Source organism: Pseudochaenichthys georgianus, unplaced genomic scaffold (genome assembly GCF_902827115.2).
Source record: "Pseudochaenichthys georgianus unplaced genomic scaffold, fPseGeo1.2 scaffold_425_arrow_ctg1, whole genome shotgun sequence".
NCBI lineage: Eukaryota > Metazoa > Chordata > Actinopteri > Perciformes > Channichthyidae > Pseudochaenichthys > Pseudochaenichthys georgianus.
The window spans coordinates 111,771-137,378 of NW_027262990.1; the positions used below are offsets into that span (position 1 = coordinate 111,771).

The window sequence follows — 25,608 nt, forward strand, 5'->3', positions numbered from 1 at the left end:
GGAGGATCTATAAATAATTAATAAATAAATAAATATAAGTGCTAAAATACGTGGAGGGCGGATTAAAGCAGGCTGACACACCCGCAGAGAAGGGAACCCAAATCACCCACCTGCAGGGGAGAGACCCGGGGGGAGAGGAGATCACACAGGTTAAAACATGTTGAGTGGTGGAAGGCGGACCCATCAATTATATTTTTCATTTAGTCCGCCCGGGTCAATGGTGCCCAGGCGATGGATCCACCTCCGCTCCCCGCTCGCCTCTGGCCCGTGCTCCAGCCGCTGCTGCTCTCCAGGCCCACAGACTGCACACTCTGGAGGCCATGGAGTTTAAAATGGTTGTATAAAACGCTCGTGCCGTCCCCGTCTCTAATTCGATATTGATGTTGTTTAATTCTGAGGCTGATCTCGTTGCGCGTCTCCCCCACATAGAGTCTCTGGCAGGCCTTGCACCTAATTGCATAAATAGCGTTTTTTGTGTTAGGTGTCAAGGCCTGCCGTACATTGCTCCCCTCTTGAGAGAAGGGATTGAAAACGTGGGGGAGGCGAACGAAACCAACCTCAGAGACCCGAGGCGCCTCCCTAGTTTTGATGCTTTTGTTTAGTTGTGTGTGGACCAGGAGGTCCTGGAGATTTTTATTATGTCGGTGGGCGGAGATCAGCCGGCACGGCCGCAGCGCGTCACAGCCGCCCCTGGCCCCCTCACCATGGGCCTTTAGTTTGCCTAACAGGCTGTTCAGGCTACCTGAGTAGGTTGTGATGAGGGGGACCAGGGCAGGGCCGGACGGCCGGGCGGAGATGTCTCTGTATTTCTCTATGAAGGTGCGGCTGACCTCCGCCTTAATGCTTCTAAGGAAGCGCCTCGAATAGCCCCTGGGTCTCAGCGCACTAAAGAGGATTCTGGTAGCCTCCTCCACATCCTCCGCGAGGGTGCATATCCTGTGGAAGCGGATCAGCTGGGACTTAATCAGGCCTCTGTACGTGTGCCCAGGGTGACAGCTGGTTTTGTGGAGGAGTGCGTGGCGATCTGTGTCCTTAAAAAAAACCCTGGTGGTGAGTGTCTTGCTGTGGTCGCTGGAGCTGCGGAAAAACACCCCAGTGTCGAGGAACTCCACAGTGTGTGTATGTAACTGGTGTTTGAGTTTTATTTTAGGGTGATGTGTGTTGAGGATGTCTGAGAAGGTGAGGAAGTCCTGTTCTGTGTGGTGCCAGAGGCCAAAGATGTCATCCAGGTACCGGAAGTACAGAAGGGGTTTGAGGGGGAGTTTAGTAAAGACCGTTTCCTCCCAATGGGCCAGGTAAATGTCCGCGTAGGCTGGCGCGTATTTCCGGCCCATCGCACAACCGCACAGCTGGAGGTAGTGGTTATTGTTGAACATGAACTCATTGCGGGTGAGTGTGAGGTGGAGCAACTGAATGATTTGGCTGTCGGGTCTGGATGGGTCTGGGTTTATATTGAAGGAGTGCTGAATTGCGGTGAGGCCAAGTGGGGTTTCAATGTTGGTGTAAAGGGAGACTATGTCTATGGAGAAAATGAGAGTGTGGCTGGGTACTGTGAGGTTTTTTATTTTGTTGACAAAATCATACGTGTCTCTGAGATAACTGGGGTGGAGTTTTGAAAGGGGATTAATAAAATGATCGATGTATTCTGTTATGTTGTAGGATTCTGAACCGCAGTCGCTGATGATGGGGCGGCCGACCGGAACCACAGAGGGGACCGTCCACGTCTCCACAGGCTCGTGGATCTTGGGGAGCAGGTAGAAGAGGCGGGGGCTCCTCCGGACCATCCAGATATTGTTTTTGTTTTTTGTTTATGATTTTGTTGGTGTATAGTGTTGTTGTAATGTCCCTAACTAGTGTTTGTGTTTCCAGTGGGTGCGTCAGTGATCTGTAGTATATGTTGTCATTTAACTGCCTATGTGCTTCCAATATATAATTGTCCCTATCTTGTATGACTATTTGGCCCCCCTTATCTGCAGGTTTGATGACTATGTGTTGGCTGTTACCTAATGTTTTAATAATTTGTAATTGTTCCTGGCTAATGTTGTGTGTGCCGTGTGGAAGGGGGCGCCAATGTGTGAGTGCTAGTAGATTTTTATTAATTAGTTGTGTTATTTCAGGTGTTAATGTTGCCGTGTGTGGTTCCCAGGTGGACGGTCCGGTGAACAGAACAGGCTCCCGCCCCTGGCTCCCCAGGAAGTGGTCCATGATCTTAATCCGCCTGTGGAAGGTGTGGAGGTCCGCCCTGATCTCCGGTCGGGTGGGGAGTTTGGGTGTTGGAATGAATGATAAGCCTAAGTAGGGTTAGGGTTAGGGTTAGGGTTAGGGTTAGGGTTAGGGTTAGGCTTGTGTTGGTTATGGTTAAGGTTACAATAAGTCTCCAGGAAATGCATGTAAGTCAATGTAATGTCCCCTGAAGTGATGTATACGTGGTGTGTGTGTGTGTGTGTGTGTGTGTGTGTGTGTGTGTGTTTGTTTGTTTGTGTGTGCATGTGTGTGTTTATTTTAAATGATAACACAGCTCTTCAGGCATTCATTTTGGTGTGTGTGTGTGTGTGTGTGTGTGTGTGTGTGTGTCGCCTAGCATTACTATACTTGTGGGGACCTACATCTGTTTACACAGTCACGTGTGGGGAGTCACCTCCCTTATGGGGACAACATGGAGGTCCCCATAAGGGGGGTCATTAATTTTAGGGTGAAGACTTGGTTAGGGTTAGGGTTAGGCATGTGTTGGTTATGGTTAAGGTTACAATAAGTCTCCAGGAAATGCATGTAAGTCAATGTAATGTCCCCTGAAGTGATGTATACGTGGTATGTGTGTGTGTGTGTGTGTGTGTGTGTGTGTGTGTGTGTGCGTGTGTGTGTGTGTGTGTGTGTGTGTGTGCATGTGTGTGTTTATTTTAAATGATAACACAGCTCTTCAGGTATTCATTGTGGTGTGTGTGTGTGTGTGTGTGTGTGTGTGTGTGTGTGTGTGTGTGTGTGTGTGTGTGTGTGTGTGTGTGTGTGTGTGTGTGTGTGTGTAGAGTGTCTAAAATACCTTGATATTAGAGTAAACACGGTAGCAAACACTCTTACTGAATATCACGTGCATAGGTGGTCATTCTAACAATAAAATAAATTAAATATGTAATAAGTTTAACTTCATGCATTGAAATATGAATGATGGGCAGTTTTTGTTTCATAGCTTTATGATTATAACATTATATGCACTTTGCAGAAAATATAGCAAACAAAAAACATATTTCTCATTTCATTTAATTTCAAACCTTTATTTAACCAGATTGGTCCCATTGAGATCATAGATCTCTTTTTTCTAACATATTTCAGACTCCCTTTTGTCTTCTGGTCAAATCTGACTCATTCCTACGTGTTTTTATGTCGGAAAAATGGCTTTTTTTCAGCTAATTGCTGCAAAAATAACATGTTTTATTGAACAGTATAGAAACATTTGGGTCTTCCGATGTCAATTTCATAAAAATCAATCAAGAATATTTGCCTTTTATTAAATAAAAAATGTGGTTTGGTTTTGTGAAAACGATGTTGATTTAAAATGTTCTTAAAACAAAGATTTTGGAGGTGATTTTTTACTTTATGCTTCATAAAAACTCACATTGGGAGGACAAGACAACGGTTAACCGTATGGAAGAAGAAGAATAACAAATGGGGTATAAATAGGTATATATTTTATATTTAAAATATAAAAACAAAGTGTGAAACAGTTTTATATGTAGTAAAACTGCATCTTAGTTTTATTTGCATCACATTTTGACATTGCGAGAGGAAAAAGTCGTTCAAGCTTTAATCAAGTTTGTTTTCCTAACTTTACTTTTCTTGAGGTCAACGATTACCTGTTCCATTTCTTATCTTCACTTATCACTTATGTGTGTGCTGCCTTATCAAAGTGTAATGCTAAAATGTTAGTGCATTTGTATAAAAGAGGATGCGAAGCTGTGTGTAGGCACTAAAGTCTTTGGAGTCATACGGTGAGTTTACTGCACTTTATGGCTGCTGCAGTATTTCAGTTTCAGTGTTTCTGTGAAGTGATTTTTTGGTGAAATAACCTCCTTTTCTTGCGGTTGATAGCCAAGCCGTGAAAATGCAGCGTGCCTTTGTTCTGTGTGCCGTGGTGGCGCTGTCCGAGTGCTTCTTCCAGTAAGTCCTTCCTTTCTAAAATATATACCTGTATCTCGAAAGAAAATATTATTTTAAGTAAAGGCAGATTGGTCCATGTTTTTTTGTAAAATACTGACATGGGTAGTGTCCAGAGGTGGGAGGTAACTAAGTACATTTACTCAAGTACTGCACTTAAGTACAATGTTGATGCTACTTGTGCTTCTACTCCACTACAGTTCAGAGGTAAATGGTGTACTTGTACTCCACTACATGTAGTTAATACCTTTAGTTACTTCACAGATCTGGATGAATGATGTGAAATCTAATCAAGTGTTAAATCAGACTTAAGTTCCACCTGGAGTAAATCCACCAGCTACCCTGCAGTCTACAAAGTACTTCAGACTAGCTGCACCTTCACCAGCTTTGAGAACACTTTCATGATCAATCATTATAAAACATATCATATATATTATTCTGAAATGGACCAATCTGCACAACGACTACTTTTACTGTCACTACTTTCACTATATTTTGATGAGAATACTTTCTACTTTCACTTGAGGAACATTTTGAATGCAGGACTTTGACTGTAACAGAGTATTCCTACACTCTGGTACTTCTACTTTTACTCAAGTACAAGATCTGAGTACTTCTACTTTTACTCAAGTACACGATCTGAGTACTTCTACTTTTACTCAAGTACAAGACCTGAGTACTTCTACTTTTACTCAAGAACAAGATCTGAGTACTTTTACTTTTACTCAAGTACAAGATCTGAGTACTTCTACTTTTACTCAAGTACTAGATCTGAGTAATTTTACTTTTACTCAAGTACAAGACCTGAGTACTTCTACTTTTACTCAATAACAAGATCTGAGTACTTTTACTTTTACTCAAGTACAGGATCTGAGTACTTCTCCCACCTCTGGTAGTGGCGTAGTTTGGACCCAAACGCAGGAAAAAGGAATGTATAACAGAACATACTTTTATTTGTTTCTTGGTCTAGACAAGGCAAAGCAAACCAGAACATAACTTCTTCAAAACGGCAAACAACAATAAGAACAACATTAAACAGAAAAGCAGGACTTAATACAAACAAAACTAAAGGTGCCAGTGTTTGCAGAGCTAATGGGGAACAACTTGGACTAATAACGGCGGGAAATTCTAACAAAATAGGCGGGAAAACCCACATATCTAGATTACAAGATAAAAAATTGGCAGTCCATTAAATTCAATTGAAAACAAGATTGTTAACGTTGACGATGAAGGAAACATGCAAAAACCTCGTAGAAAACAAAATGAAAGTGTCCCCAGTTGGTGCATTGCAGAGTTCATGTATATCGACTTCTTGCACAATTTGTATTTTTGTATTTTATCATGGTTGGAGGAGCTCAGGTCAGAAGAATTTCATTGCCATTTCTACACTGCTATAGCTTTGTGCATATGATAATAAAACCTGTCATGGAAAACCAAATGAAAGTGTCTCCCCTTGGTTTTTCGCAGGGTTCCTCTGGAGAAGGGTAAGACAGCGAGGGAGAACCTGGAAGAGCAAGGTCTTTGGGAGGAATACCGTCTCAAATACCCGTACAACCCCATGGTCAAGTTTGACGATAGCTTTGCTGTCGGCGACGAGTCCATGACCAACGACGCTGATGTGAGTAACAGCTGCTGAAGATTTAAAGGTCACCTATTATGTAGACAAAATCCACATTTTCCTTTTCTGTGGAAAGAGACTCTGAAAGTTTCAGGAACAAAGATTGTCTCTCTTTTTGATCCATTTCTATAAAAACCTGTCTGAAAATGAGCTGATCAGATTTTGGCCACTTTATGATGTCATAACGATGTTTTGTCTTGTTAGCCAATCAGCAACCAAGGTAACCAAGGTAACCCCCCCCCCTTATCACCTGAATCTCCTCCTAGAGCACCATTGAGTTCTTTGTAACCAAATGTCTCTCAGAGGGGCGTGGGGAGGGGCTCCTTATTTTCATCTGAAGTAACAGACAGAGAATCAGCACTTTGGAAATAGGGCTGAAACAGAGGGGATTATGGGTAATGCTGCAATGATCTGTTTGGTGTTCCAGCCAATCAGAGACATGTTCTGTATATACCTGAGACCTGTGATATATTGATGAGAAACAGGATAATAGGGGACCTTTAACAGATGAACTTTGATAAAGAAAGCTAAGGTTCCCATTGTGTCCTCTTCCTCTCCAGCTGGCTTACTATGGCATCATCTCCATCGGGACCCCTCCTCAATCCTTCAAGGTCATCTTCGACACCGGATCCTCCAACCTGTGGATTCCCTCGATCTACTGCAACAGCCGCGCCTGCAGTACGTAAAACTCTTCATCTATTACTAGCGTCTATTTAATGGTAATAACAGGATCACACAAAAGGCCGATGCATCTCAGATGCGCACAACGATCCATGTGGAAACATTATGGCCTTTTAAGCTGATAAATATTGAAAAAAAGGAAGGACCAGATGAAACCTAAATCCATTGAGTAGTGGAAAAAGTGATCTGACAGTCCTTAAAGACGTGTAGAGAGAGTATGGTTGTGATTAGGCATCCAGAGTGAGTAGTTAGGGTGAGACCTAACTCTGTAGGAAAGCCGAACCTCAAAGCATTTGGTTGAAATATTAGGCTTGTATTTGGGCAATGGGTTAGGAGGTAAGCTATGCATAGTTAAAACTAGGAACACAAATGAATCCAATTACCAGTGAATTTCCCCTAAAAAAAGTCAATAAAATGATGAGAATATCTCATCGTCAATTTTATCTCGTAAATTGACGGCTCATATCTCTTATACCTGTTTCAGGTTACAGTTTTAAGAACAGCACTAAACAGAAAAGCAGGACTTAATACAAGCGGAAGTGCTGTTGTTTGCAGGGCGAATGGGGAAAATGTTAAACTAATAACTCCAGGAAAGTCAAACAAAACAGGCGGGAAAACCCACAAAGACAGGAAGTCAAAACAGACATGGGGAATAAAGTTTCAAAATAAAACACGAAAACCAAGATCTTGACAAACATGAGATGTAATCTCATCAGTGGAAATCTCCATTTATTTATTCCAGTATCTAGATTACAAGATTAATATTCCATTAATAAATTAAATGGAAAAAAATAAATCAAGATTACTAACTGTTCTTTTTCAATTGCTTTACTTTGCACTTACTGCAAAATATGTTATTGTCAATAAACACCTAATCAGCAAACATTTAACAATTATTTTTAGTCTTTACATCTGTTCTTTCTAGACAACTTTCTTCGACAAGTTTAACCCCGGTAGTCTTTAGAGATGTTTTAGTAGAGAGTATGATTGTGATTAGGCATCCAGAGCGAGTTGTTTAGTCCAAGATCTGCAAATGAAAGATTGTAAATTCCCGTTATTTTACCACTTTAATGTCCACATTTGTTCTTGTTATTATACAGCCCTTATCTCTGATATTCTGAGGAAGTTGTTGTTAGGGTGGTTTGAAAGCCTAGATTGCAGATCATAGGTTAACTGTGGCAGTCCATTAAACTAGATTGAAAACAAGAGGTCAAGACTTTTTAATTATGCCATTTGCTTTAAAAAAAATTCAAAAATATACACTTTATCAGACAAGCATTGTTAATATGTTTGTCCTACATCTGTTCTTTCTAGACAACCACGATAAGTTTAACCCCAGCACCAGCAGCACCTTCAGAAATAACGGCCATGCTCTCAGGATCCAGTACGGCACCGGCAGCATGACCGGATTCCTGGGATACGACACTGTGACCGTAAGAAAATAAAGAAATTACTAACACTATATATTCGAAAATGGCTTCACAGTTCACATGTTTAACGATGAAGGTACACTGAATATCTGTTGGGCTGAAGTGTCCTATTTATGTGTTGCACAACCTTTTTTACTTGATTATCAGAGGTGGGAAGTAGTGGAGTACAAATACTTTGTTACTGTACCGTACTTTTCAGACTATAAAGCGCACCTGCATATAAGCCGCAGCAGCTAAATTGTCCGTCTGTCTTGCTCTCGTTCTGTCTCTCGGTTCCACTTTTACTTTGGCGCGCTACCTGTCTCACTCTTTTCCGGCCTCCAGCTTTTCCTGCTGGAGCCCGCCGCTTAAAGGTGGCGGGCGCGGACCGGTCATAGAGCCCATAGAGTTAAAGGTGGTTAATTTTACCTGTAAAATCCATAGATTTAGGAGGTTCCTGAGTGGCCGTTAGCTGGACAAAAAAAATGGGGAAAAAAGTCGCGGCTTATAGTCCGAAAAGTACGGTACTTAAAGGTGGGGTAGGTAAGTTTGAGAAACAGGCTCGAGATACACTTTTTGTTATATTCCATGGAATGCTCTTAACATCCCGATAGAAATGAATATCTGAAGTGCTTTGACAAAAAATCCATTGAAAAATGTCCTCTGTGGAAGCCGTAGTACTGTAAAAAAGCACAAACAATCATCTGAGCCGGCTAAAGTAACTGGATGGCCTACCTGCCTGTCAGCCTTCCATCTGGGCACAAACTTATCTCGTGCCCTCATTGGTCATGTGCGCGTTTGTGTGTGTTGGAGGAGGGGCTCTGTGAGGAAGTGGCAGATTTTCTCCAGTCGTGTATTATCAAATTCTAGCGCACTCGAGCTGGTTTCTCCAAAATTACCCACCCCACCTTTAAGTACTTTTGTCTGGTATCAATACTTTACTCCACTACTTATTTTTCTGATGATTTTTTATTGTGTGCCTATTGATTTGAACACGATCCGTGTATCCATCACTTCCTGGTCTTCTCTAAAGAAGAGGGACCAATGGAAACGTTGTCGTGTTGCTGTTGTTCAGCATGGAAACATTCATTAGCTAACAATGACATTATTGTTCTATTGATATAAAGGGAGGTCAGGTACTCTTTAAAACAGCTGCTAGCTATGGGTACTTTTTACTGAAGTACACTTCAAAGCCTCTTTACTTTTACTTGAGTAAAGAAGTTTAGTCAGTACTTCTACTTTCACCAGAGTATTTTTAAACACGAGTATCTGTACTTCTACTTGAGTAAAGGATGTCTGTACTTTTGCCATCTCTGTTGATTAGCTAAATAAAATGATCCTGTTGTAATTTAAGAGTGTTTTGAATCCCTGTGTTCTGTGTTTCTCAGGTGGGTGGACTCGCTGTGAAGAACCAGATCATCGGCCTGAGTCAGACTGAAGCTCCCTTCATGCAGTACATGCGCGCTGACGGTATCCTCGGCCTGGCGTACCCTCGCCTGTCTGCATCCGGCGCTACACCCGTCTTCGACAACATGATGAGTGAGAATCTGGTCAACAAGGACATGTTCTCCGTGTACCTGAGCACGTAAGCACATAAATAACTTTGTATCATCCAATCAAGAGGACTAATGCAGGAATGAGTCTTAAAACCATTGAATAAGTCAGCTTTAACCACTTCTTGTTCCCTCGTCTTGAAGTTTTTTTTAATGTTTTTTGGTTGGAAAGGATTTTCACGTTTTGTTCTACGACATAAAATACATCAGTAAATACCCCAGTGGTGGATTTAAAAATGGCGTTTGCTAACAAGTGTCTAAATAAGACGACTAAACTTCATCACACCCAACATTAGCCAACGTTAGCTTATCGATATAGCCTTACATTAGCTTTTGTCTTCATAAAGTGTTGTTAATATGTGGAGATTATCTCTCAAAACAACTATTTTCTGCAATATTCCAAAATTCCCATTAGCTTTTTGTTGAGGGATGCTAACTTGCGATGCTAACTTCCAAGTCACAAAAAGACATCATCCCTGCACCGCTCTATACTGAGATAGCAACTGATTTCTAGACAATCTTTCATTTTCAAAATGTATTTTTTATCATTTATTCTACTATTTCAACAATTATACAGTTTATACATCCGAAAAATAAACAAAATGAGTAATACAGAGGTAGCCCTCCTGTTAGTTAAAAAAAGATAATTCCGTAATTAAATACGCAAGCAGATAAACAAAGTTCTACCCATACATATGTACACATATACATACACATAGATCTGTAAAGTAACTAAAGGTATTAAATACATGTAGTGGAGTCAAAGTACACAATTTACCTCTGAATTGTAGCGGAGTAGAAGTTGAAAGTAGCATTACATTGAAATAGTCAAGTACAGTAAATTACCTCCAAGTTGTATTTAAGTACAGTACTTGAGTTAATGTACTTAGTTACTTCCCACTTCTGCATCTATGAAAGGTAATAAAAGGATCACAAAATATAAATAAAATGAAAATAAAATAATAAAGTAAAAAAAATAAAACAATTAATTAATGATGTTCTCTCCTGTCTTTGCAGTGACACTCAGCAAGGCAGTGTGGTGACCTTTGGTGGCATTGACCCCAACCATTATTCTGGTTCCATCACCTGGATCCCCCTCTCCCGCGAGCTGTACTGGCAGATCACAGTGGACAGGTGAAGAAACAAAAACACAGCATTACAAATCCTCCAGAAATCTCTAAACGTGTTCTGATGCATGCTGTTCTGTTTCTCTTTCAGTGTTACTGTCAATGGTGAGGTTGTGGCCTGTAATGGCGGCTGCCAGGCTATCGTTGACACCGGTACTTCTCTGATTGTCGGACCTCAGAGCAGCATCAGCAACATCAACAGCAAAGTGGGAGCTACCAACAACAACGGAGACGTAAGTGCCCAAATGTTAAAGGATATTCCCGCAGCTTCTTGTTGTTGAAAGAACGGTACAAAAAACGTAACTCTTTCCTCCATTTTTCTTTTGCTTCAGTACATGGTCAACTGCAACAGCATTGCCCAATTGCCTGATGTGATCTTCCACATCCACGGAGAGACCTTCACAATCCCAGGCACTGGCTACGTCCGCGGGGTAAGATGTTCTGCTTGTCTGCCAGATACTTTACCTTAGTGATGCATGAATGAGTCCTAAAACCCAGTAATGCTGACTAATTTCTGGATTTTAGGACTAATTTCTGCAACACTATCCTCCCCGTCTCAGAGTAAATGGTGTTTTGAACGTGTTTATGGTTGTTAGCCTGAAATAAGAAGGTCTGTGGTTAACACAAGATGAAGAGATTTTAATTTTACGACATCAAATACGTCAGTAAATACCCCACTGGTGAATTAAAAAAATGGTGGATGCTAACAAGTGTCTAAATGAGACGACTAAACGTCATCACGTCCACCCGCCTTTAGCTTAGCGGAGGTGACGTGAAGTCATGTGACCGTTCTGTAGTTCCTTTATAGCCCAACGTTAGCCTCCTTTAGCTTAGCGGTGGTGACGTGAAGTCATGTGACCGTTCTGTAGTTCCTTTATAGCCCAACGTTAGCCGCCTTTAGCTTAGCGGTGGTGACGTGAATTCATGTGACCGTTCTGTAGTTCCTTTATAGCCCAACGTTAGCCGCCTTTAGCTTAGCGGTGGTGACGTGAAGTCATGTGACCGTGCTGTAGTTCCTTTATAGTCCAACATTAGCCTCCTTTAGCTTAGCGGTGGTGACGTGAAGTCATGTGACCGTGCTGTAGTTCCTTTATAGCCCAACATTAGCCTCCTTTAGCTTAGCGGTGTTGACGTGAAGTCATGTGACCGTGCTGTAGTTCCTTTATAGCCCAACGTTAGCCGCCTTTAGCTTAGCGGTGGTGATGTGAAGTCATGTGACCGTGCTGTAGTTCCTTTATAGCCCAACATTAGCCACCTTTAGCTTAGCGGTGGTGACGTGAAGTCATGTGACCGTGCTGTAGTTTATCTAATGGAAAGAAACCATTGGCTTTTTGTTGAGTGAACCAGGGAGATGCTAGTTTCTAGGTTGGCGTACAGAAATACATCCTCCCTGCACTATTTTGTCCCCCTCCATCTGAAACTCTTCTCTTTCCACAGTCTCAGTCCTATGGCTGCCGTACTGGCTTCGGTAACGGAGGAGACAACCTGTGGATCCTGGGAGACGTCTTCATCAGACAGTACTACGCCATCTTCAGCAGAGCCCAGAACATGGTGGGTCTGGCCACGGCTAGATGAAAAACCTGGAGTCATACCAACATCTTTAAATCAATCACATGTGTTTTATAGCAAATCTTTTCCCTGTCCGAAATATGATTATATTTCCTCATATCCAATAAAGAGAGTTCAATCTAATTGACTGGTGTTTTTCTAAAATGTACAATAAATAAATATGACACCCACTTTTAAGTGAAGACATAGACACATGAATATTTGATGATATGCATTTGATTTTAAGATTATTTAAAGGTGTGTTTGCCTTTATTTGACCGATGGCAGGTTATAAATGAGGGATGGAAAGAGGTATGACATGCAAATCATTCACTGGAATCAAACGTGGGACAAGAAGCTTAATGTTTGATTCAACAATCACCAATCAGTCAATGAGTCACAAAGATTTAGGTTGACAGTAAAGTTTGAAGCTTACAAAAACCTGTATTTATTAAGAGACCAAATCTTGGTTTTGGTCAATAACTTTGTCTGACCAGTGGCGAGCCGTGACTTTTATACCTGCGGCTGTCTTTTTGGTGTCCACTAAATAAAGGATTGCTATACTTTCAGACCCCTCGCCTCCCAGCTTTTTGTTGCAGCCCAAGAGCCGGGTTGTAACATATGGGGCAGGGCCGGCCCTAGACTTTTAGGGGCCCTAAGCGAGATTTGGCTTGGGGCCCCCCTCACTCTAGCGCGTTCTCATTACACACAACACGGAACCAACTTTTGTCTTAAGATGTTAGCATAAAGACACATTTTGTTTAAATAAGCATGTGAATATCGTGGACCTAACCTCCTCTAGGGGGGTCCGGGGGCATGCTCCCCCGGGAAGATTGTTTTTTAAATATTGAAGTTAAAAGCATCAATCTGGTGCATTAAGAGATCTATGGATACATCTCTCAACACCCATATGAAACAGAACTGTAAACAGATTTTTCTTTATGGATATTTTACAAATCCCTCCCCTTTTAAACTGTATTCTTGTTTTACTGTCATATATTTTATTTCATAACTGTTATTCATGTATTCTCTCTGGCTCTCCATCTCATAATGTTCACATAGAAACTAGCTGCCAATAGGAATATCATTCAGAAGAATTATAATTTCATGCAAAACTCTGTCACAAAAAGAGGTTGAACATTTAAATTCAGGGTTGTTATGGCAACGTCAGTGGCCAAACAGCCACATTTACTGCTGCAAATATGTTCAAACACGCTGTCGACACGTAAAGCAGTTGCATGCCACCATTTCAGCTGACTTTTCCTCAGAAATACTGTCACATAACATCCATATATTTCGGTGCTAAGTTGATGCTTAGCTAAGCTAACTATGAAACACAAACTGACAGGACTCCGGATCAACTGGTACTGTAAGGTAGCTTCTAGCTTCATGTCGAACAGTAAGTCAACATTTCCCAGAGAGCTTTCTTTTAAATCATCAGGTAGCGCTAAAAAATATTACATTTAGATTGTATGACAAAGTGTTTATTTAATATATCTGGCTAGTTATAGCTACTTGCTAACGGTTTAGCTTACCAGTGCGATTCAAAGTAACGTCAACCTAGCTGTAATTTATGCGTTGCTTACATGTTCGCATGACTTGGAAGTTTACTGACATTGACATGCCTTGTTTATCTGGCTCAAGTGCGGCTCTGGGGTTATTGTATCAGAACAAAATGTCTTATGTCCATCTTCAAAATTTCTGAGTCCGACTGACAATTTATTTGAAACATTGTCACAGCTCACAGGATAGGTATCTGTCAGCCAATAAGACAGATGTTTATTTCCATTCAACTCTCTGGTTGGTCTGGTATCTTGCCTCTGTTGCATTCACTGAACACGGGAAATTACATTAGCCGCTTTCACACAAAGTACTTTGCCGTACTTAGTTCTCAGCACTTAGTACCGCCATGGAAGTAAGTACAGATCGCGTTCACACCGGAATAAGTTCTCTGAGGGAAGATTACGCAAATGAAGCCGCTGACATCACTTTTTCTTCTTCTGCTTTGGGTTTACTGGCAGGCCTCAAACAACTTTGCGGCGTATACTGCCATCCAGAGTCCCCGTCCGGAAGTCCCCGGAGTTGGGGACTGGCTTCAGTAGAAGCTGCTGGGACTCCCAGCAGCTTCTACTGAAGCCTTCCGAGTAAATCGCCAGAACGCCGACACCTCCTCATCTCCACCGCTCCCATGTTTTCTTTTGTGTTGTCATAAGTTATTCTCTCTGCGTTGGTGCACGGGGCTAATGCTAATAATGCTAATGCCAGCAAATACAATGGCGGCTTCACAAAACTTTTCAGAGTTTTACGGGGCGTGGTTTGCATTTCGCCCAGCCAAAATTGGTACTTTTTTCTCCCCAGGATATTACCACCTCTCTAGCAGGAACCAGAGCCGTTTCTTCCCATATGCCCCTAGTGGCCCCGCGGCCATCATCCTAATACAGCGGCATTATTGCGTCAAAAACGTATAGAAATGAAGGAGTGCAAAAAAATAAAGAAAACAGGAGAAAAAATTAACAAAAACAATAAATGCATATATATATATACGAAAACTAGATATAGGGTCATTTTCTGCACATGTCAATAGCAGTTTCAACTATGGTAAGGGAGCGACGTTTGGTCAGTGTCCGTGGCGTGCAGTTGTGACGCTCCTAGGCTCCTTCAGCTTCATAAAGGGACGCAAATAGCTCTCAACTGATTGCAATGTATTCCCATCTGCGGTGGGATTTGACGCTCATGGAAGCACGGCATTCGTTTGTGTCGGCTGCCCTTAAAGGCAATGTGAGCGTCCATTCTCATTGGATAACGGAGAATTGTACACCCGGAAGTAAGTATTCCCCTTACTGTCGATTGATTTTACAGTGATATCTGCACTACTCATCGACTAAAAAACACCAGATTATCCTTGTTAATTACACAACATTGATTGGTTTAAATTGTGTGCAATGCTTTCGTATTTTTCCCCTTCGATTCGGAGAAATTAATATTTTTCGGAGTAAAGGATGGCAGAAGACACTACACTACCCAGAATCCCCAGCTATCGTTTGGACTACACCATGTGCTCTGTTTGACAAACCCTGTGATAGTCCTCAAGCTCTGTGATTGGAGAGTGTGCTCCGAGGGTTAAGCCGAGCCTCGAACAGCACCTGCAATGGGATGGAACCACGGCAGACTGTCCAAAACTGGATTTGAACGGGTCCACCACGTCCCCCCTCCCCCACCCCGTCCCCAGAACTACACATGCTGGCTATTCTGTTTCGCAACATGTTCTCTATCTATGGCACGTCTCTGCTGGGAGTTGTAGTTTTAAAAGACGTTTTCGTATTTCCCATAATGAGAAGTTGCCAGTATTAAACTGTGTACATCCCTGGAGGTTTAGGGGATAGGAAACACTCAAATTTAAAACATATAATTAATAAATGGGTGAAAATTGCTTGTGCCCATAATGGGCAGCATTAATATATATACCCACATGCCAGCTAAGGTCAGAAGAGCTTTATTTAACAGCTGCTCTTATGTTTGTGACCCCTGTCGTTAATTGATAACATTACATTACATTACATTAATTGATAAGCCTGAAACATGCACTTGTCAAGGTTCAGAGGCACATTGTGGGAGTCCCAGCAGCTTCTACTGAAGCCAGTCCCCAACTCCGGGGACTTCCGGACGGGGACGGGTGGCAGTATACACCGTGAAGTTGTTTGCGGCCTGCCAGTAAACCCAAAGCAGAAGAAGAAAAAGTGACATCAGCGGCTTCATTTGCATAATCTTCCCTCAGGGAACTTATTCCGGTGTGACCGCGATCTGTACTTACTTCCATGGGGGTACTAAGTGCTGAGCACTAAGTACGGCAAAGTACTTGGTGTGAAAGCGGCTAATGTAATTTCCCGTGTTCAGTTAATGCAACAGAGGCAGGATACCAGACCAACCAGAGAGTTGAATGGAAATAAACATCTGTCTTATTGGCTGACAGGTACCTATCCTGTGAGCTGTGACAATGTTTCAAATAAACTGTCAGTCGGACTCAGAGTTTTTTAAGATGGACATAAGACATCTTTTCTCACACAACAACCCCAGAGCCGCACTTGAGCCAGATAAACAAGGCATGTAAATGTCAGTAAACTTCCAAGTCATGCGAACATGTAAGCAACGCATAAATTACAGCTAGGTTGACGTTACTTTGAATCACGCTGGTAAGCTAAACCTTTAGCAAGTAGCTATAACTAGCCAGATATATTAAATAAACACTTTGTCATACAATCTAAATGTAATATTTGTTAGCGCTACCTGATGATTTCAAAGAAAGCTCTCTGGGAAATGTTGACTTACTGTTCGACATGAAGCTAGAAGCTACCTTACAGTACACAGTTGATCCGGAGTCCTGTCAGTTTGTGTTTCATAGTTAGCTTAGCTAAGCATCAACTTAGCACTGAAATATATGGATGTTATGTGACAGTATTTCTGAGGAAAAGTCAGCTGAAATGGTGGCATGCCACTGCTTTACGTGTCGACAGCATGTTTGAACATATTTGCAGCAGTACATGAGGCTGTTTGGCCACTGACGTTGCCATAACAACACCTGCATTTAAATGTTCAACCTCTTTTTGTGACAGAGTTTTGCATGAAATTATAATTCTTCTGAATGATATTCCTATTGGCAGCTAGTTTCTATATGAACATTATGAGATGGATAGCCAGAGAGAATACATGAATAACAGTTATGAAATACTATATGACAGTAAAACAAGAATACAGTTTAAAAGGGGAGTGATTTGTAAAATATCCATAAAGAAAAATCTGTTTACAGTTCTGTTTCATATGGGTGTTGAGAGATGTATCCACAGATCTCTTAATGCACCAGATTGATGCTTTTAACTTCAATATTTAAAAAACAATCTTCCCGGGGGAGCATGCCCCCGGACCCCCCTAGAGGCGGTTTGGTCCACGATATTCACATGCTTATTTAAACAAAATGTGTCTTTATGCTAACATCAACAAAAGCTGGTTCCGTGTTGTGTGTAGTGAGAACGCGCTAGAGTGAGGGGGGGCCCCCAAGCCAAAGCTCGCTTAGGGCCCCTAAAAGTCTAGGGCCGGCCCTGCCCCATATGTTACAACCCGGCTCTTGGGCTGCAACAAAAAGCTGGGAGGCGAGGGGTCTGAAAGTATAGCAATCCTTTATTTAGTGGACACCAAAAAGACAGCCGCAGGTATAAAAGTCATGGCTCGCCACTGGTCAGACAAAGTTATTGACCAAAACCAAGATGTAGTCTCTTAATAAATACAGGTTTTTGTAAGCTTCAAACTTTACTGTCAACCTAAATCTTTGTGACTCATTGACTGATTGGTGATTGTTTAATCAAACAATAAGCTTCTTGTCCAAAGTTTGATTCCAGGCTTAGTAAATGATTTGCATGTCATACCTCTTTCCATCCCTCATTTATAACCTGTCATCGGTCAAATAAAGGCAAACACACCTTTAAATAATCTTAAAATCAAATGCATATCATCAAATATTCATGTGTCTATGTCTTCACATAAAAGTGTGTGTCATATTTATTTATTGTACATGTTAGAAAAACACCAGTCAATTAGATTGAACTCTCTTTATTGGATATGAGGAAATATAATCATATTTCGGACAGGGAAAAGATTTGCGTCTCAGGCATTTTGTAAATCCTACTATAAAACACATGTGATTGATTTAAAGATGTTGGTAGGAGTGACTCCAGGTTTCTCATTTAGCCTTGGCCAGACCCACCATGTTCTGGGCTCTGCTGAAGATGGCGTAGTACTGTCTGATGAAGACGTCTCCCAGGATCCACAGGTTGTCTCCTCCGTTACCGAAGCCAGTACGGCAGCCATAGGACTGAGACTGTGGAAAGAGAAGAGTTTCAGATGGAGGGGGACAAAATAGTGCAGGGAGGATGTATTTATGTACGCCAACCTAGAAACTAGCATCTCCCTGGTTCCCTTAACACAAAGCCAATGGTTTCTTTCCATTAGATAAACTACAGCACGGTCACATGACTTCACGTCACCACCGCTAAGCTAAAGGTGGCTAATGTTGGGCTATAAAGGAACTACAGCACGCTCACATGACTTCACGTCACCACCTCTAAGCTAAAGGTGGCTAATGTTGGGCTATAAAGGAACTACAGCACGCTCACATGACTTCACGTCACCACCGCTAAGCTAAAGGTGGCTAATGTTGGGCTATAAAGGAACTACAGCACGGTCACATGACTTCACTTCACCACCGCTAAGCTTAAGGAGGCTAATGTTGGGCTATAAAGGAACTACAGCACGGCCACATGACTTCACGTCACCACCGCTAAGCTTAAGGAGGCTAATGTTGGGCCATAAAGGAACTACAGCACGGTAACATGACTTCACCACCGCTAAGCTAAAGGAGGCTAATGTTGGGCTATAAAGGAACTACAGCACGCTCACATGACTTCACTTCACATCACCACCGCTAAGCTTAAGGAGGCTAATGGGAGGATAGTGGTGCAGAAAGTAATCCTAAAATCCAGAAATGAGTCAGCATTACTGGGTTTTAGGACTCATTCATGCATCACTAAGGTAAAGTGTCTGGCAGGCAAGCAGAACATCTTACCCCGCGGACGTAGCCAGAGCCTGGGATTGTGAAGGTCTCTCCGTGGATGTGGAAGATCACATCAGGCAATTGGGCAATGCTGTTGCAGTTGACCATGTACTGAAGCAAAAGAAAAATGGAGGAAAGAGTTACGTTTTTTGTACCGTTCTTTCAACAACAAGAAGCTGCGGGAATATCCTTTAACATTTGGGCACTTACGTCTCCGTTGTTGTTGGTAGCTCCCACTTTGCTGTTGATGTTGCTGATACTGCTCTGAGGTCCGACAATCAGAGAAGTACCTGTATCAACGATAGCCTGGCAGCCGCCATTACAGGCCACAACCTCACCATTGACAGTAACACTGAAAGAGAAACAGAACAGCATGCATCAGAACACGTTTAGAGAGTTCTGGAGGATTTGTAATGCTGTGTTTTTGTTTCTTTACCTGTCCACTGTGATCTGCCAGTACAGCTCGCGGGAGAGGGGGATCCAGGTGATGGAACCAGAATAATGGTTGGGGTCAATGCCACCAAAGGTCACCACACTGCCTTGCTGAGTGTCACTGCAAAGACAGGAGAGAACATCATTAATAAATGTTTTTATTTTGTTTACTTTATTATTTTATTTTCATTTTATTTATATTTTGTGATCCTTTTATTACCTTTCATAGATGCAAAGGTGGGAAGTAACTAAGTAGATTAACTCAAGTACTGTACTTAAATGCAACTTGGAGGTACTTTACTTTACTTGAGTCTTTCAATTTAATGCTACTTTCTACTTCTACTCCACTACAATTCAGAGGTAAATTGTGTACTTTTACTCCACTACATGTATGTAATACCTTTAGTTACTTTACATATCTTTGTGTATGTATATGTGTACATATGGATGGGTAGAATTTTGTTTATCTGCATCCGTATTTAATTACGGAATTATCTTTTTTTAACAAACAGGAGGGCTACCTCTGTATTACTCATTTTTTTTTTTTTCGGATGTATAAACTGTTGAATTGTTGAAATAGTAGAATAAATGATAAAAAATTAATTTAAAAAATGAAAAATTGTGTAGAAATCAGTTGCTATCTCAGTATATAGTAATTTATGTGCTTACGTGCTCAGGTACACGGAGAACATGTCCTTGTTGACCAGATTCTCACTCATCATGTTGTCGAAGACGGGTGTAGCGCCGGATGCAGAGAGGCGAGGGTACGCCAGGCCGAGGATACCGTCAGCGCGCATGTACTGCATGAAGGGAGCTTCAGTCTGACTCAGGCCGATGATCTGGTTCTTCACAGCGAGTCCACCCACCTGAGAAACACAGAACACAGGGATTAAAAACACTCTTAAATTACAACAGGATCATTTGATTTAGCTAATCAACAGAGGTGGCAAAAGTACAGACATCCTTTACTCAAGTAGAAGTACAGATACTCGTGTTTAAAAATACTCTGGTGAAAGTAGAAGTACTGACTAAACGTTGTTACTCAAGTCAAAGTAAAGAGGCTTTGAAATGTACAGTAAAAAGTACCCATAACTAGCAGCTGTTTTAAAGAGTACCTGACCTCCCTTTATATTAATAGAACAATAATGTCATTGTTAGCTAATGAATGTTTCCATGCTGAACAACGGCAACACGACAACGTTTCCATTGGTCCCTCTTCTTTAGAGAAGACCAGGAAGTGATGGATACACGGATCGTGTTCAAATCAATAAGCACGCAATAAAAAATCGTCAGAAAAATAAGTAGTGGAGTAAATTATTGATACCAGAAAAATGTACTTAAAAGGTGGGGTAGGTAATTTTGGAGAAACCAGCTCGAGTGCGCTAGAATGTGAAAATACACGACCGGAGAAAATCTGCCACTTCCTCACAGAGCCCCTCCTCCAACACACACGAACGCGCACATTACCAATGAGGGCACGAGGTAAGTTTGTGCACAGATGGAAGGCTGACAGGCAGGTAGGCCATCCAGTTACTTTAGCCGGCTCAGATGATTGGTCGTGCTTTTTACAGTACCACGGCTTCCACAGAGGACATTTTTCAATGGATTTTTTGTCAAAGCACTTCAGATATTCATTTCTATCGGGATGTTAAGAGCATTCCATGGAATATAACACAAAGTGTATCTCGAGCCGGTTTCTCAAACTTACCTACCCCACCTTTAAGTACAGTAACAAAGTATTTGTACTCCACTACTTCCCACCTCTGCTAATCAAGTAAAAAAGGTTGTGCAACACATAAATAGGACACTTCAGCCCAACAGATATTCAGTGTACCTTCATCGTTAAACATGTGAACTGTGAACCCATTTTTGAATATATAGTGTTAGTAATTTCTTTATTTTCTTACGGTCACAGTGTCGTATCCCAGGAATCCGGTCATGCTGCCGGTGCCGTACTGGATCCTGAGAGTATGGCCGTTATTTCTGAAGGTGCTGCTGGTGCTGGGGTTAAACTTATCGTGGTTGTCTAGAAAGAACAGATGTAGGACAAACATATTAACAATGCTTGTCTGATAAAGTGTATATTTGTGATTTTTTTTTTTAAAGCAAATGGCATAATTGAAAAGTCTTGACCTCTTGTTTTCAATCTAGTTTAATGGACTGCCACAGTTAACCTATGATCTGCAATCTAGGCTTTCAAACCACCCTAACAACAACTTCCTCAGAACATCAGAGATAAGGGCTGTATAATAACAAGAACAAATTGTGGACATTAAAGTGGTAAAATAACGGGAATTTACAATCTTTCATTTGCAGATCTTGGACTAAACAACTCGCTCTGGATGCCTAATCACAATCATACTCTCTACTAAAACATATCTAAAGACTACCGGGGTTAAACTGGTCGTGGTTGTCTAGAAAGAACAGATGTAAAGACTAAAAATAATTGTTAAATATTTGCTGATTAGGTGTTTATTGACAATAACATATTTTGCAGTGAGTGCAAAGTAATGCAATTGAAAAAAAACAGTTAGTAATCTTGATTTATTTGTTTCCATTTAATATATTAATGGAATATTAATCTTGTAATCTAGATACTGGAATAAGTAAATGGAGATTTCCACTGATGAGATTACATCTCATGTTTGTCAAGATCTTGGTTTTCGTGTTTTATTTTGAAACTTAATTCCCCATGTCTGTTTTGACTTCCTGTCTTTGTGGGTTTTCCCGCCTGTTTTGTTTGACTTTCCTGGAGTTATTAGTTTAACATTTTCCCCATTCGCCCTGCACACAACAGCACTTCCGCTTGTATTAAGTCCTGCTTTTCTGTTTAGTGCTGTTCGTAAAGTTGTAACCTGAAACAGTTATAAGAGATATGAGCCGTCAATATACGAGATAAAATTGAAGATGAGATATTCTCATCATTGTATTGACTTTTTTTAGGGGAAATTCAATGGTAATTGGATTCATTTGTGTTCCTAGTTTTAACTATGCATAGCTTACCTCCTAACCCAGTGTTTCTCAAACTTTTTCATACCAAGGACCACTTAACCAATAAAAAAACACTCGCGGACCACCTGACTCCACAAATATCCAAAATCACATCGTTTTTCTAGAACAGATTACAAATGCCCTGAAAGTGGTACAAACAAGTTCAAAATGTGTGATGAAGGTGTTGCCCTGGGCTATATCATGCAATTAAAAATGAAACTTAAGCTTGTTCCTTTGCGGAGATATTCCCGTGAGAGTGCGGAAAACTTAAATTCATTTATTTATTTCAAATGTGAAATTTTACCAATATACTCACGGACCACTTGGGGGCGCTCACGGACCACCAGTGGTCCGCGGACCACTGTCCTAACCCATTGCCAGAATACAAGCTTAATATTTCAACCAAATGCTTTGAGGTTCGGCTTTCCTACAGAGTTAGGTCTCACCCTAACTACTCACTCTGGATGCCTAATCACAACCATACTCTCTCTACACGTCTTTAAGGACTGTCAGATCACTTTTTCCACTGCTCAATGGATTTAGGTTTCATCTGGTCCTTCCTTTTTTCAATATTTATCAGCTTAAAAGGCCATAATGTTTCCACATGGATCGTTGTGCGCATCTGAGATGCATCGGCCTTTTGTGTGATCCTGTTATTACCATTAAATAGATGCTAGTAATAGATGAAGAGTTTTACGTACTGCAGGCACGGCTGTTGCAGTAAATGGAGGGAATCCACAGGTTGGAGGATCCGGTGTCGAAGATGACCTTGAAGGATTGAGGAGGGGTCCCGATGGAGATGATGCCATAGTAAGCCATCTGGAGAGGAAGAGGACACAATGGGAACCTTAGCTTTCTTTATCAAAGTTCATCTGTTAAAGGTCCCCTATTATCCTGTTTCTCATCAATATATCACAGGTCTCAGGTATATACAGAACCTGTCTCTGATTGGCTGGAACACCAAACAGATCATTGCACCATTACCCATAATCCCCTCTGTTTCAACCCTGTTTCCAAAGTGCTGATTCTCTGTCTGTTACATTAGATGAAAACAAGGAGCCCCTCCCCACGCCCCTCTGAGAGACATTTGGTTACAAATAACTCAATGGTGCTCGAGGAGGAGATTCAGGTGATAAGGGGGGGGGGGGGGGGGTTACCTTGGTTGGTGATTGGCAAATGGTTACACAAGACAAAACATCGTTATGACATCATAAAGTGGCCAAAATCTCATCGATCAATCAATCAATCACTCAACATCAATCAAGGACTACCTATGTTGCAAATGTATTATCCTTTCAATTTACACACAGCATCTATTGCACGTCTGTCCGTCCTGGGAGAGGGATCCCTCTTCTGTTGCTCTCCCTGAGGTTTCTCCCATTTTTCCCTTTAAACTGTGGGTTTTCTCCGGAAGTTTTTCCTTGTACGATGTGAGGGTCTGAGGACAGAGGGTCTAAGGACAGAGGGTCTAAGGACAGAGGGTCTAAGGACAGAGGGTGTCGTATTGTCATACTGATATTCTGTACAAACTGTGAAGTCCACTGAGACAAATGTAACATTTGTGATATTGGGCTATATAAATAAACATTGATTGATTGATTGATTGATTGATTGATTGATTGATTGATTGATTGATTGATTGATAAAAGTGGATTTTGTCTACATAATAGGTGACCTTTAAATCTTCAGCAGCTGTTACTCACATCAGCGTCGTTGGTCATGGACTCGTCGCCGACAGCAAAGCTATCGTCAAACTTGACCATGGGGTTGTACGGGTATTTGAGACGGTATTCCTCCCAAAGACCTTGCTCTTCCAGGTTCTCCCTCGCTGTCTTACCCTTCTCCAGAGGAACCCTGCGAAAAACCAAGGGGAGACACTTTCATTTTGTATTCTACGAGGTGTTTGCCTATTTCCTTCATCGTCAACGTTAACAATCTTGTTTTCAATTGAATTTAATGGACGGCCAATTTGTTATCTTGTAATCTAGATATATGGGTTTTCCCGCCTATTTTGTTAGAATTTCCCGCCGTTATTAGTCCAAGTTGTTCCCCATTAGCTCTGCAAACACTGGCACCTTTAGTTTTGCTTGTATTAAGTCCTGCTTTTCTGTTTAATGTTGTTCTTATTGTTGTTTGTCGTTTTGAGGAAGTTATGTTCTGGTTTGCTTTGCCTTGTCTAGACCAAGAAATAAATACAAGTATTTTCTGTTATACGTTCCTTTGTCCTGCGTTTGGGTCCAAACTACGCCACTACCAGAGGTGGGAGAAGTACTCAGATCCTGTACTTGAGTAATAGTAGAAGTACTCAGGTCTTGTACTTGTGTAAAATTAGAAGTACTCAGATCTTGTACTTGGGTAAAAGTAGAAGTAGTCAGATCTTGTACTTGAGTAATAGTAGAAGTACTCAGATATTGTACTTGAGTAATAGTAGAAGTACTCAGGTCTTGTACTTGAGTAATAGTAGAAGAACTCAAGAAAAGTATTCTCATCAAAATATAGTGAAAGACAGTAAAAGTAGTCGTTGTGCAGATTGGTCAATTTCAGAATAATATATATGATATGTTTTATAATGAATGATCATGAAAGTGTTCTCAAAGCTGGTGAAGGTGCAGCTAGTTTGAATGACTTTGTATTCTGCAGGGTAGCTGGTGGATTTACTCCAGGTGGAACTAAAGTCTGATTTAACACTTGATTATATTTCGCATCATTCATCCAGATATGTGAAGTAACTAAAGGTATTAAATACATATAGTGGAGGAAAAGTACACTTAAGTGCAGTACTTGAGTAAATGTACTTAGTTGCTTCCCACCTCTGGACACTACCCATGTCAGTATTTTACAAAAAAAACATGCCAATCTGCCTTTACTTAAAATAATATTTTCTTTCGAGATACAGGTATATATTTTAGAAAGGAAGGACTTACTGGAAGAAGCACTCGGACAGCGCCACCACGGCACACAGAACAAAGGCACGCTGCATTTTCACGGCTTGGCTATCAACTGCAAGAAAAGGAGGTTATTTCACCAAAAAATCACTTCACAGAAACACTGAAACTGAAATACTGCAGCAGCCATAAAGTGCAGTAAACTCACCGTATGACTCCAAAGACTTTAGTGCCTACACACAGCTTCGCATCCTCTTTTATACAAATGCACTAACATTTTAGCATTACACTTTGATAAGGCAGCACGCACATAAGTGATAAGTGAAGATAAGAAATGGAACAGGTAATCGTTGACCTCAAGAAAAGTAAAGTTAGGAAAACAAACTTGATTAAAGCTTGAACGACTTTTTCCTCTCGCAATGTCAAAAGGTGATGCAAATAAAACTAAGATGCAGTTTTACTACATATAAAAATGTTTCACACTTTGTTTTTATATTTTAAATATAAAATATATACCTATTTATACCCCATTTGTTATTCTTCTTCTTCTTCCATACGCTGAACCGTTGTCTTGTCTTCCCAATGTTACTTTTTATGAAGCATAAAGTAAAAAA

The 25,608-nt window shown here is 41.1% G+C and overlaps 2 protein-coding genes across 2 annotated transcripts; one reads left to right on the forward strand and one right to left on the reverse strand.

The window, feature by feature from the left end:
• The first annotated feature begins 4,096 nt into the window (after positions 1-4,096).
• On the forward strand, positions 4,097-12,112 carry LOC117442409 (pepsin A-like). Its single transcript, XM_034078413.1, has 9 exons — positions 4,097-4,152; positions 5,617-5,767; positions 6,328-6,445; positions 7,763-7,881; positions 9,246-9,442; positions 10,428-10,544; positions 10,629-10,770; positions 10,870-10,968; positions 11,975-12,112. The coding sequence occupies exons 1-9, from the start codon at positions 4,097-4,099 to the stop codon at positions 12,110-12,112; spliced, it is 1,137 nt and encodes a 378-aa protein (XP_033934304.1).
• Positions 12,113-17,816: 5,704 nt separating this feature from the next.
• On the reverse strand, positions 17,817-25,089 carry LOC117442407 (pepsin A-like). The gene is made up of 9 exons (XM_034078410.1): positions 25,034-25,089; positions 23,813-23,963; positions 22,811-22,928; positions 21,026-21,144; positions 19,788-19,984; positions 19,123-19,239; positions 18,897-19,038; positions 18,699-18,797; positions 17,817-17,954 (listed from the first exon to the last, which is right to left on the reverse strand). The coding sequence occupies exons 1-9, from the start codon at positions 25,087-25,089 to the stop codon at positions 17,817-17,819; spliced, it is 1,137 nt and encodes a 378-aa protein (XP_033934301.1).
• Positions 25,090-25,608: the final 519 nt, after the last annotated feature.

Excerpts from the sequence above, each read along its gene's own strand:
- LOC117442409 (XM_034078413.1), top strand. The coding sequence starts at position 4,097 with ATGCAGCGTGCCTTTGTTCTGTGTGCCGTGGTGGCGCTGTCCGAGTGC. Across the intron at positions 9,443-10,427 it reads TTCTCCGTGTACCTGAGCAC|TGACACTCAGCAAGGCAGTG; the intron begins GTAAGCACATAA and ends CTGTCTTTGCAG. Across the intron at positions 10,969-11,974 it reads GCACTGGCTACGTCCGCGGG|TCTCAGTCCTATGGCTGCCG; the intron begins GTAAGATGTTCT and ends CTCTTTCCACAG.
- LOC117442407 (XM_034078410.1), bottom strand. The coding sequence starts at position 25,089 with ATGCAGCGTGCCTTTGTTCTGTGTGCCGTGGTGGCGCTGTCCGAGTGC. Across the intron at positions 19,985-21,025 it reads TGGGATACGACACTGTGACC|GTGGGTGGACTCGCTGTGAA; the intron begins GTAAGAAAATAA and ends TGTGTTTCTCAG. Across the intron at positions 19,039-19,122 it reads TGGCAGATCACAGTGGACAG|TGTTACTGTCAATGGTGAGG; the intron begins GTAAAGAAACAA and ends TTTCTCTTTCAG.